At 37.5% G+C, this 12,195-nt stretch overlaps 1 protein-coding gene across 1 annotated transcript; it reads right to left on the bottom strand.

Annotated features, from left to right (window-relative positions):
* Positions 1 to 2,714: 2,714 nt before the first annotated feature.
* Positions 2,715 to 11,961, bottom strand: LOC108477317 (uncharacterized). Its single transcript, XM_017779822.2, has 4 exons — positions 11,844 to 11,961; positions 11,251 to 11,738; positions 3,423 to 3,542; positions 2,715 to 2,780 (listed from the first exon to the last, which is right to left on the bottom strand). The coding sequence occupies exons 1-4, from the start codon at positions 11,959 to 11,961 to the stop codon at positions 2,715 to 2,717; spliced, it is 792 nt and encodes a 263-aa protein (XP_017635311.2).
* Positions 11,962 to 12,195: the final 234 nt, after the last annotated feature.

Below are 12,195 nucleotides of genomic sequence, written 5' to 3'. Positions count from 1 at the left end.
TTACCCGTGTGGGGCCCACACGAACCATTTCGGCCCAACATGGCCCAAAATAGCCTAAGTCTACGAAATCGCTCATAGCGGCCTCTATGATCAAACACCCATGTTTATGCGTTTGGATTACCACACGAGCGAGCGACTGCCCGTGTAGCGTCAATTGTCACATTTTTTAGCTTTTACCGATCTATGATTTAGGCAATGTTTACACACCTGTTTGCGAAAATGTACAAATAGCCCACGAGCACCAAACCAACATTCAATCAAGGTATTCTGTTAGTCGATTGACAATAGGGTTAATCACCCTCTTTTTAACACTTATCCCAAAATAGTATTTGATGCTTGCCTTGATTGAACGAATGTGGTTTAGCCCGCTTAAACTGCTGACGAAGGTTGAATACACCCTCCGTGTCGAAAAGCTACATTATCAGTGAAATCCATTAATGATGATTGCATAAACACATGGCTTGAATCAACATATACTAATTTATAGAAAACGCACAACCCTAGTATAGGGAAAGTAGCATTTGACTAACACCAAGAAATGTAAGCCAACATACCCTCATTAAACACAAAAACTATAACCAGAGTTACCTTTGATCGAGTGATGAGGGAAAGGTTTCGACTGCTTTAGTATCACTTCCAGCTACTTCACTCCTCGAGAAATTCTAGGAATCAAAAGAAACACCACAATATGAGAGAGGAGCAGAGCTTCGGCAGTAAGAGAAAAAGAAGTATTCGAATCCAAAAGTGTAAGAGAGGGGAGACTTGAAAAAAGTTGAAAGAGTAGAGAGAGAACAAGAAGAAGTCGAATGCACTCACCGATTTGTCAGAGAATAGTTGTCAAACCAAAAACAAAATTAAAGAGAGTAAGGGATGAAAAAAGAGAGAATCAATCAAAACTAAGGCTAAAACCGAAAGAGTTTGAGAGAGGGGAAAAGGAGGGTATTCGGCCAACACACAATAAAGCAAGGGAAAGAATGACTGTGAAGGGAGTAAAGGGAAATGAGAAAATCGATCAGTAGAGTACTAATGAAGAGCAAAACCAACACAAAAAAATATCCAAATGGTAAAAAGAAAATTTTGGCTACCCAAAACAGAGAATGAAGAGAACCCCAAAATAATGTCAGAAGATGAAAATGAGGAGAGAGAAAAAAATGCATAGTAACCAAAACTAACATTCACCCCCAAAGCTGAATTCCTCCCCAAAACCGATTCTTTGAGTGCCTAGACTCCCCATTTGGTACAACACTTCCTTCTCTTCATCTCCCCATGATTTTCTCCTAAAATCTCTCCAACCATCTACCAAATCCCTTGATCCACTCCTTAACCTCTCTTCCAATCTCTCCACCCACTAGTTTGAACTCCCTTCAAATTCCTTAGAGTTTCGATCAACCTAGGGCACTCCCATGTACTCACAGCAAAATAAAACACTCCCTTGCGTATTGCAGGACTCGAACTCAAGACCTTTAGTAGCAATGACATGCCATTTACCCGTTGACCAGCAGGCCTTTTCTATCATGATATGCTCACATTAATTCAAGATGCCTACTGACTTAAGACAGGGTTTATTGAAGTAAGAAACAAAAATTTTGCACAAGCCAAGGCTTGAACCTGTAACTTCTTATACACTTCTTAGGACATTTAACCACTGAAGCAAGCATGTATTTATACGACACAATATACATAAATTAATATTTAAGATTTGGGGCGTTACAACTCTACCCCCTAAAAGAAAATTTTGGCCTCGAAATTTACCTAATTAAAATAGCCTTATTCCTTAAAACTTTTACTTCACTGTCTAGAATCTGAACTAGCTCCTCCTCAAAAGTCAGATCTGGTCTAACATCAATCTCCTCAGTCGAGATAATATGCATGGGGTTAGAGCGGTAGCGCCTCAACATAAAGACATGGAACACATCATGAATCTGGTCTAACTCTAGAGGTACCACAAGCTGATAGGAAACCGGTCCCACACGTTTCAATATGCGGTAAGGCCCAATGAACCTAGGGCTCAACTTGCCCTTCCGTCCAAATCTCAGTACCTTTTTCCATGGCGAGACCTTGAGGAAAACGAAGTCTCTCAAAGAATACTCAATCTCCTTACATTATAGAACCACATATGACTTCTGTCTGTCTGATGCTGCCTTCAGTCGATCCCGAATTAGCCTAACTTTATCTTCGGTATCAGAAACTAATTCAGGACCTAAAACACACTGCTCACCCAACTCAGTCCAACACGAAGGAGTACGACACCTACGACCATATAATGCCTCATATGATGCCATCTGTATGCTAGACTAATAGCTATTGTTATACATAAACTCTGCTAACGGGAAGTATTCCTCCCAATTACCTCAGAAATCTATCACACAACTCCTTAACATGTCCTCCAGTATCTAAATCACCCTCTCTGTCTGACCATCTACCTGAGGATGGAACGCAGTACTGAAGTCTAACCTTGTACCCAAAGCCTCGTGTAACTTCTTCCAGAACTGAGACATGAAGCAAGGATATTTATCGGATATTATGGAAACCGGTACCCCATATAGTTTCACTATCTCAGCCACATACAGTTTAGCCAGCTTCTGCAACGAGTAATCGGTACAAACTAGTATGAAATGGGTAGATTTGGTCAATCGATCTACGATGACGCATACTGAATCCTTTTTAGTAGGCGTTAAGGGTAGCCCACTAACGAAGTCCATTGTCATTCTTTCCTATTTCCAAAGTGGAATCTTAACTGGCTGAAGTAACCTTGAAAACAACTGATGTTCAGCCTTAACCTGCAGGCAAGTCAGGCATTTACCCAGGAAGTCGATAACTTCATGCTTAAGACCTTACCACCAAAATAACCCATGAAGGTCTCGGTACATCTTATTCCTGCTAGAATGCATAGCATAAGGACTACTATGCGCCTCTTGCAGTATAGACTGCCTCAAATCAGTATCCTTCAGTACACAGACTCACCCATGGAAACAAAGTACCCCTTCGCTATTCAGTCCAATGTCTGATGTGCTACCACTCTTAATCTATCAGAATCAAGGACCCAGTGACTCATCCTTCAACTATTTACCCTTGATCTGGTCAATCCATGTCTATTTAACCTGATGTTTGGCCAACAGACTACCATCATCAAATAAGCTGAAACAAGCAAACACTGCCCTCAGATCAGTTATAGCCCTACGGCTCAGTGCGTCGGCCACCACATTGGCCTTACCAGGATGGTATTCAATCAAACAGTCATAGTCCTTAAGTAGCTCGATCCATCTACGCTACCTAAGATTTATCTTCTTCTGAGTGAGGAGGTATTTAAGGCTATTGTGATCCGTGTAAATGATACATTTCTCACCGTACAGGTAATGGCTCTAAATTTTCAGTGCAAATACCACAGCAGCCAATTCCAAGTCATGCATAAGATAATTCACCTCATGAGTCTTAAGCTGGCGAGACCCATATGCCACCATCTTATCCTCTCGCATCAACACACATACTAACCCAACATGTGATGCGTCGTTGTAAACAGTGAACTCTTTCCCAAACTCTGGCTGTATCAAGACAGGGGCCTCAGTCAGAACCTTTTTAAGTTTCTCAAAACTCTCTTGTTGTGCATCAGTCTAGTTAAATGGCACACCCTTATGCAACAACTTAGTCAAAGGTGCAGCACTTAATGAAAACCCCTCAACAAGCAGTCTATAATACCCTGCCAGTCCCAAAAAACCGTCTTAGGCAGCTTCCAATCCAGAACAGCCTCAATCTTCTGAGGATCAACTCTAATCCCTTTAGTAGATACCACATGACCCAGAAATGTTACCTCTCGTAACTAGAACTCACACTTACTAAGCTTGGCGTATAGTTGTTTCTCCCTCAGAATCTGTAAAACAACTCAGAGATGTGCATCATGCTCATCTTCAGTTCTTGAATACACCAGGATGTCATCTATAAACACCACTACGAACCAATCCAGATAGTGTTGGAACACTGGGTTCATCAAATCCATAAAAGCCACTGGTGCATTCGTCAGTCCAAACAGCATCACTAGGAACTCGTAATGTCCATAACAAGTCCTAAATGCAGTCTTGTAAACATAGTCTCCTTAACCCTCAGTTGAAGGTACTGTGATCGGACATCAATCTTAGAGAAACCTGAAGCCCCTCGAAACTGGTCGAATAGATCGTATGATAGCTCTAATTTGACCCTAGTCGGGAAGTGGTTTCGGGACCACAAAACTGAGCCGCAAAATTATTTAAATGCTCTTTTCTATGTTTATTATATGTGAAGTATCATGTGTGAAAGTATCATGTCTAAATTTTGTCATTTGAATGTGAAATTATGAAAAAGGACTTATGTGATAAAATTGAAGAATGTGTTAGGAGGAAATGAGGTGACCGAATAATGCATGGCTTATTAAAAGGGAGGACTTGCATGTCAAATTGTCCAATTTAAAATTAGCGGCCGACCATGATGATGATGATTTGTAATATATGCATTTTATATATATAAGAAATATAATTATTAAATGTTTTATAATAAACATAAGAAATTAATAAAAGAAAAGAAAGCCATACATCCTTGCCCTGTTCTTGCCAAATGTTTGAGAAAGAAAGAAGAAATATGCTTTGAGGATTTCGTCAATGTAGCAAGCTAAAAATTTAAGGTAAATTTCATGTAGTTTTTGTTAATTTTTAATAGATGTGTGATCCTTGTTTACTTAGTGTTAAAGCCCATGTTGAAATTTTGATTTCGGTTGAGGTATGTGCATTCGGTCATAGAGGAAATTGAATCAAATTTGGTTGTTTGTCTTAATTAAGGAGAGAAATTTATGAATCTATAATTATAAGTGACTAAATGGTAAAATAATGAGTTGGAGGGACTTGTATGTGAAGAGATGGCATTTGGTTAAGAGTATCTTTGACAAATTTGGTTCTTGTTAACTTGCATGAACCTAGATTAATTTGTAAGGACTTGAAAATACTAAGGAATATTCGGATGAAGTGAAATAGATAGAATGTTGAGTAATTACATGTTAAGGATGTTAAGGCTTAATTGTTAATGTCCGAATTCTATAAAGGGGGCTGTTATGCGAATTAATTTTAAGTTGTGTTATTTTATATATATATAATATAATCTATAGGGTAATGTTAAGTGGATCAATTGATCGATTAAATAGTTTCTTTACTTTAATTCAAGCTCAATACCCAAAGAACCGAGATTTGGATAGGGAAAGGCGAAGTTAGCCGAGTAGTCGACACTATTGTACGAAGTTGTCGAGGTAAGTTCTTAAGTAATTTAAATTCAATTCGGTATGCTTAGAATTTAAATAAACATAGTAAGGTAAAATGCTTGATTATATAGATGTATAAATATAATGTGATTGATATATGTTTGGAGAAATGATTAGAGCCAAATGTGGCTAAATTATTAATCCAAAATAGACATAGAAATATAATGTGCTGCATGTGTGTTTGAATAAATAAATTGAGCCGAATGTGGCTATACTTTTTGAATTGAATTAGACATTGAGACAAGGTGCTGAAGGTATTTTCAAATGAAAGGATTGATGAAATTGATGTGTATCAAAGTAGTTGTGTTATGACTCATAGTATGTGTAATCTTAGCAATGAGCTAAGTAGTGAATGATTGTAACATCTGGCTAAAAGCCTAGCAGGCATATTGTCAGTGATATGATTCAGGTTATAATTCTAGCAGGCTACATTCTGGTATGATTTTTCGTGACTAAGAATTGATGTGTTATTGAACAAGTTAAAAATAAGTGTAAAGCCAAGTATGAGTTAAATTGTTATTAATTCGTAATAAGGTACGCATGTGAATAGTTATGAGAATTTTTGTATGTAATTTATGATTGAATGATGGCTATGATTTAAATGATATTGATTTGGTATATCCAAATGAAGTATAAGTTATGAAGTTATGAAAGAACAGGTGAATATTTTATCGAAATGTGATATTCGGGCCTCGGCCTAGCGAGCTTTAAGCTGGTGAATAATATAATCGGGCTTCGAGCCTAGCAGGCTATAATGCCGGTGAGATAATATCGGGCTTTAGGCCTAGCAGGCTATAATGCCGGTGAAATGATATCGGGCTTCAAGCCTAGCAGGCGAAATGCCGGTGAATGAGTTCAGACTTAAAGTCTAGCAGGCTTCGTGCCGGTGATGAATTCGGGTTTAAAACCTAGCAGGCTATATGCCGGTGATTTGATCAAAGTCTAAGACTATGAGACCTTGTGTTAAATCGGCAATTGAATTCGTTCAATACGTTAAGTTGGCCAGGTATGTGATATATACTTATACATGTTAGATTGATTGGAATTGAATCAAGAATGTGAAATGAGAAGCATAGGTGAAGATGTCATATGTGTATGTGTGTATTCAGTCATGGTGAAAGGTTATATGAATTATGTGAAATACTGTGACAGCCTTAAAACGACCCTAGTCGGAATGTGGTTTCGGGACCACAAAACGGAGGCATAAAAATAATTTAATATTTATTTTGTTGCCTATAATATGTGTTAACTCATGTGTGACATTTTTGATGTTTTGATTTAGAGCTATAAATGTGAATTTCACTAGAAAGGACCTAGTAGAAAACTTTGGAAGTATGATGGGGGAATGTGTAATGACTAATTAAAGCATGCATGCAAAACAATGGCCTTGCATGTCAAATATCCCTCTTTTATAAGAGGTGGCCGCCATGACAATGAGGATGGGCAAAACATGTCATAGACATGTTTTGTTGGTGCATTAGGGAGAAAAGAAATAAACAAATAAGCATGGGTAATAAAGAATGAAAAAAAAATGTGTGAGTGAACCCCTATTGCCGTGTATTGAAGAAAAGAAGAGAAAAAAGTTGATCATCCTTTCATTCTCTCTTGACCGAAAATCCTAAGGAAGAAGAGGAATTTTGCTTCATGTTTGGTTTGGAAGAGGATTAGGAAGGGTTTGGCTATACTTGCATCAAGATTAAGGTATGTTTGAGGTTGTGCCATGAGATTCATGCATGTTTTTAGTTACTAGCTTGATGTTCTTATTAGCCCATGGTTCAAATCTTTGTTATATCATGGGGATGGTATTTGGCCAAGGTGAATTTTGTGTTAATGCCATTGCATGTTAAATATGAAGCCTGTTAATGGTATATGTGATGGTGGATTGATGGCTCTTGGACTTTCTTTTTAGTATTTTTGAGTAAGACATTAAGTTCTTTGCTTAATCATGACCAAAATTATGGTGTTGTGATGTATTCGGTCATGGTATATCCATAAGTATGATTCATGCATGTTGCATGGTAGGTAAGATTTGAGCTTTGGATATGTGTTTATATTTGGATATAAACAACTTGAGATTCGGCCCTTGCACCTACATGAATATGTGTTTGCACATGATGAATTGGTATGACATATATACTATTTCAAGGTGTATATTTGCTTGTGATGATGTTTCGGTTATGTAGTAAATGAGAGATGTGTATTGAGCTACAATATGTAATGCGTTAGTTAGTAAAATGTATGCTGTTTTTTTTGTGTGGTATTAAGTGTAAAATTGGCCTCAACATAGACATGCATATTCGCCAAATGAAGTAGATTGGTGTGCATGTATTCGGTTAGAGGCAACCGTATTGAAGTCTTATCTTGGCTTAGATAATTGACTAAATGGGTAATAAGTGAGGATGGTTGCCGAATATACAAACATACATATGCATGTGTAATTGAATTATGAATGTTTAGCAAGATGGTTAAACTAGTTGATTTATTGATTAAGCTCAAGGAGTTAAAGAAGGAGAATCAAGCAAGGGAAAGACGAAGGTCATCGAGTAACCGACTTGGACTGTTTTACCCAACACAAGGTAAGTCACTAAGCATATATTTTGTATTGATTTGAATAGACATAATGTCTATGTAATTATGCCGAAAGGAATGATGAATTTATATACATGTGTGTATGTGGTGATGGAAGTATTGAATGGAAGGAAAAGAGGTGAGATGTATTGAGTTGTTGATTTCGGCACTAATTGTGCAGGTATAAACATTTGTGATCATGAGAATGGCACTAAGTGTGCGGGTTTAAAACTTGTACAGCACTAAGTGTGCGAGTTTGATCATGTAGCACTAAGTGTGCGAGTTGATTATATAGCACTAGGTGTGCGGACTCACTATATGCTTTTGAATCACTATTGACACTGAGTGTGCGACACTATTGAGTTGATCACGGACAGCGGATCGGGTAAGTACCTTGAGTTCATGGCTAACAGGCGCTAAGTTTATATTTGGGGTCGAGCTTGGTAAGTTTGAACCTATGTGACAATGTAAATTGAAGTCACGTACATAAGAATTATCGCGAATGAGTGAAAGGTCATGTAGATGTATGATTGAATCGAAGGTCTAAGGAACTATGGTATAGTTCGGTTTGAATGGAGTAATTAGCCTCGTTCCATTTTGTTTCCTCTTGCGATAATGTTATTAATGGTTGTTAGTGCATTGCTTATGACTTCTTGAGTTATATACTCATTCGGTGTTTGCTTGTCACCTATTTTAGATTCTTGGACTCGACTTTTTGCGTATTCGGACTGTCATCGAAGTCATCACACCGCTAACAACTTTTGGTATTTTCTTCGTAGTTGGTCTTGGAGTACATTTCGGCATGTATAGGCTATTATGTTTTGTTTGAACTTGGTATGTAAAATTTTGAATAGCCATGCGAAAATGGCTTATAAATGTTTTGAGCATAATGTTATAATCATTTGGTATGTATATGCTCATTAAAAGCACGGAAATTTTTGGCAACGACCAGCCATTAGAATGGGTCATCATGATTATATTTTGGACTATATATGTAACAGGGTGGTTGAATCATAGAAACTATGTGTTAGAGAAAGTCTACCCTAGAAATAGATGCTGGCAGCAACAGTGACGTGGATGTGAAAAATCACTAAAAATAGTAGGAATGGAATTAAATAGTGAATAAATTATGTAAATGAACCTTGATGAATCCATTTTCATATGGAAGAAACGAAACGGTCATATGAGTTGTATGTTAAAAGATATTTGGGTTTTCGTGAAACAGGGCCAGAACGGTTTCTGGATTCCCTGTTCCGACTTTGAAAATTCATTATAAATTAACCAGAGATAATTAGGAGTAATACCATATATTTATAAATTCCTATTTGAGTTTAGTTTCTATAGAAACAAACGGTTTCAGTATTGAAGCCCTGCACAGGGAGTTATTCGAGTTGTAATACACGAAGGTCGGTGTAGTCGACCCCTGTAACATAGGAGACTTTAACTAATAAACTGTACTAATTGGCTCGACCAAAAATTCTAGAAACAAATATGTAGATGGACATATGAGTCTAGTTTCAGGGAAAAATTACAAAACTGATTTTCGAGTTGTAAAACTCAAGTTATGATTTTTGAAGCGACTAGTACACAGATTGGCAGCTTGTCTGGGAAATTCTCAATAAGTGGTTTGAAGTCTGTTAACACCTCGTGTTCGACTCCGGCGACGGTCTCGGGTTCGGGGTGTTACAAATACCATTTAGATAAGAATGACGAAAGTAACTGTGGTTATGAAATGGTACAATGGTTGAATTCGGTTGAATTAAAGTTGACACTGAAGTATTTAAATGCCTATGTCATATATCTGAGTAAGGGTAAAACTATCGTAAATTATCGATAAGGGTGGGCTATGTGCGGAACCATCTTATAATTACTAATTTGAACGGTTGTGTGCGAATCATCGATGTATTGTATTGAGATTATGCTTAAGTGAAATTATAGATATGTGATGAAATTGATTGGTGATATACATGTTTAAATAATATGAATGCAAAGAATGTGTGAAAGAGTAAATTTGTAATAAATTTGCTTGAGACAGCAATAGTAACGTGATTTTGGAAAATCACCATAAATTGTAGGAGTTGCGTTAGAAGCTGAATAAATTATGTAATTAAATCTTAATGAGTCTAGTTTCTTATAAAAGAAACCGTGTAAGAAAAAGTATTTCTGATAATGAGATATTTGAAGTGGCGTGGGATAGAGTCAAATGACTTTGGGATCCCCTGTTTTGTTTTTAGAAAGTCATTATAATTTTTACAAAAAATGGTATAAGATAAAATTTATATGCTTATACTCCTTAATGAGTCTAATTTCAAGTGAAATCAATGAGAACATATTTTAAATTCTGTACCATGAGAAATTGGATTCGTAGTGAAGAGTGGTCAGATTAGTCAAATAGTGAAACAGGGGAAATTTTAAGAAAAATATGGTATTTATTGCCAAAACCAAAAATTCTGAAAATTTGATGGATAGAAGATATATGAGTCTATTTTCATGAAAAAATAACGGAAATTGATTTGGAGTTTTTTAGCTCTAGTTATAAATAGTTTAGTGACTGTTGCTCAAGAAGACAACTTGTAGTGAATTTGTGATTATGTTGTAAACATTGATAAAACTTGTTAATGAGTAGCTTATTGTGTTCTTATGAACTTACTAAGCGTAAAGCTTACTTCCCTATTCTTTCCCATATTCCCTAGGGTTGCCAAGTTGGCTCGGGTTGGAGGCTGTCAGAGATATTATCACATAGTCGAGTCTACGCTATCCGCGTAAGTAAATCTTAGTGTTTCGAGTCTATGGCATGTATAGGGTTGTAAAGTTGAGTATGTAATATTATGATTAAGCCAAAGACTTTGGCTTGTTATTAAGGTAGTTTGATTATTCATATGCCTGTATGTTATTATCCCCTGTGATGTGGTTTATAGCATGTATATTTAGAATTTGAATTGTGATTCATTGTTGAGTAAGTAAATGATACAAGACTAAGATATTGGTAAATATTTAATAATACCTCATGAATGTTTTGGGGGCTTGTAAGCCCGATTAGAGGATAATATACGCGTGTATGAAAAGTTTAAAATTGATCAAAAATTTTTACGACCTGGTTTTATATAAATGGTTGAGTTTAAATCTGGTAGTACCTCGAACCCTGTTCCGACGAGGGATACGAGCGAAGGGTGTTACTGATCGTCTATCCTCGGTGGGGGGCACTTGTTCTTAATAGTCAATTTATTCAATTGCCGATAATTGATGCACATACGCATGGATCCATCCTTTTTTTTCACAAATAAAACTAGTGCTCCCTATGGAGACACACTAGGTCGAATGAACCCATAATCCAGTAACTCTTGAATTTGAGCTTTAAACTCCACAAGCTCTTTCGGTGCCATTCTATAAGGGGCGATGGACACCGGAGCTGTACTAGGTAGGAGCTCAATCCTAAACTCAACTTCACAATTTGGAGGTAACCTAGGCAGCTCATCAGGAAAAACATCTGGAAAGTCTTTGACTGTTCTGATATCCGTAACAGAAGAAGAACCCTTGGAGTCTGAAATACCAATGTAAGCTAGATACGCCTCGCAACCCTTACGAACTAATTTCTCGGCCCTTAGTGCAGAAATCACATTTGACAAATAATTTCGACATTCCCCAATTACAATTTCCACATCACCCTTCGCAATTTTCAGTACCATCCATTTAATAGCACAATACAAGTTCACTTGATGTTTAACCAGCCAGTCCATACCCAGTATTAAGTCGAATTCTCCAAAAAAGAGTTCCATCAAATCTGCCAAGAAGATAATTCTTTGAACCTCCAAAGGTATATTTCCAAACAGTTTATTTACTCTCACTGACTGTCCTAATGGACTCAATACAATAACCTCACTTGTAGGGTTTTCTACCATCATACCCAAAGTCTCAGACGCAGTACATGCTATATATGAATGCGTAGATCCAACATCAATCAGTGCAGTATAAGGTACACAATGGATAAAAAACGTACCCGTGATAACATATTGGACGTCTCTGTCCTCTCGGTGATGTACAGCATAAACTAGAGCTGGCTGCCTCGCCTTAGTATGACTAGCACCTCTGCCCGGTGCCCTCTGTCCACGACCCATACCATTGCCATCTTTGGCCTGACCATAGCCTCTCGGTGGCTACTGAACACTCCTCGGCAGCTGAATAGTACCCATACCAGTAGCTCACATTTGATCAGGCCTTCGTGGACAATCTCTGATACAGTGCCCCAATGATCCGTACCTCAAACATGCCCCAATCCTTTTCCAGCACTTGCCTTGATGGCGTCTCCCACAATCCGCACAAGACTGTGGTCTAGTAGCAGCAACAGGGGC

Source organism: Gossypium arboreum, chromosome 13 (genome assembly GCF_025698485.1).
Source record: "Gossypium arboreum isolate Shixiya-1 chromosome 13, ASM2569848v2, whole genome shotgun sequence".
Taxonomy (NCBI): domain Eukaryota; kingdom Viridiplantae; phylum Streptophyta; class Magnoliopsida; order Malvales; family Malvaceae; genus Gossypium; species Gossypium arboreum.
The sequence above is the reverse complement of the archived record's forward strand: the minus strand, read 5'-3'. Positions and strand labels throughout refer to the sequence as shown.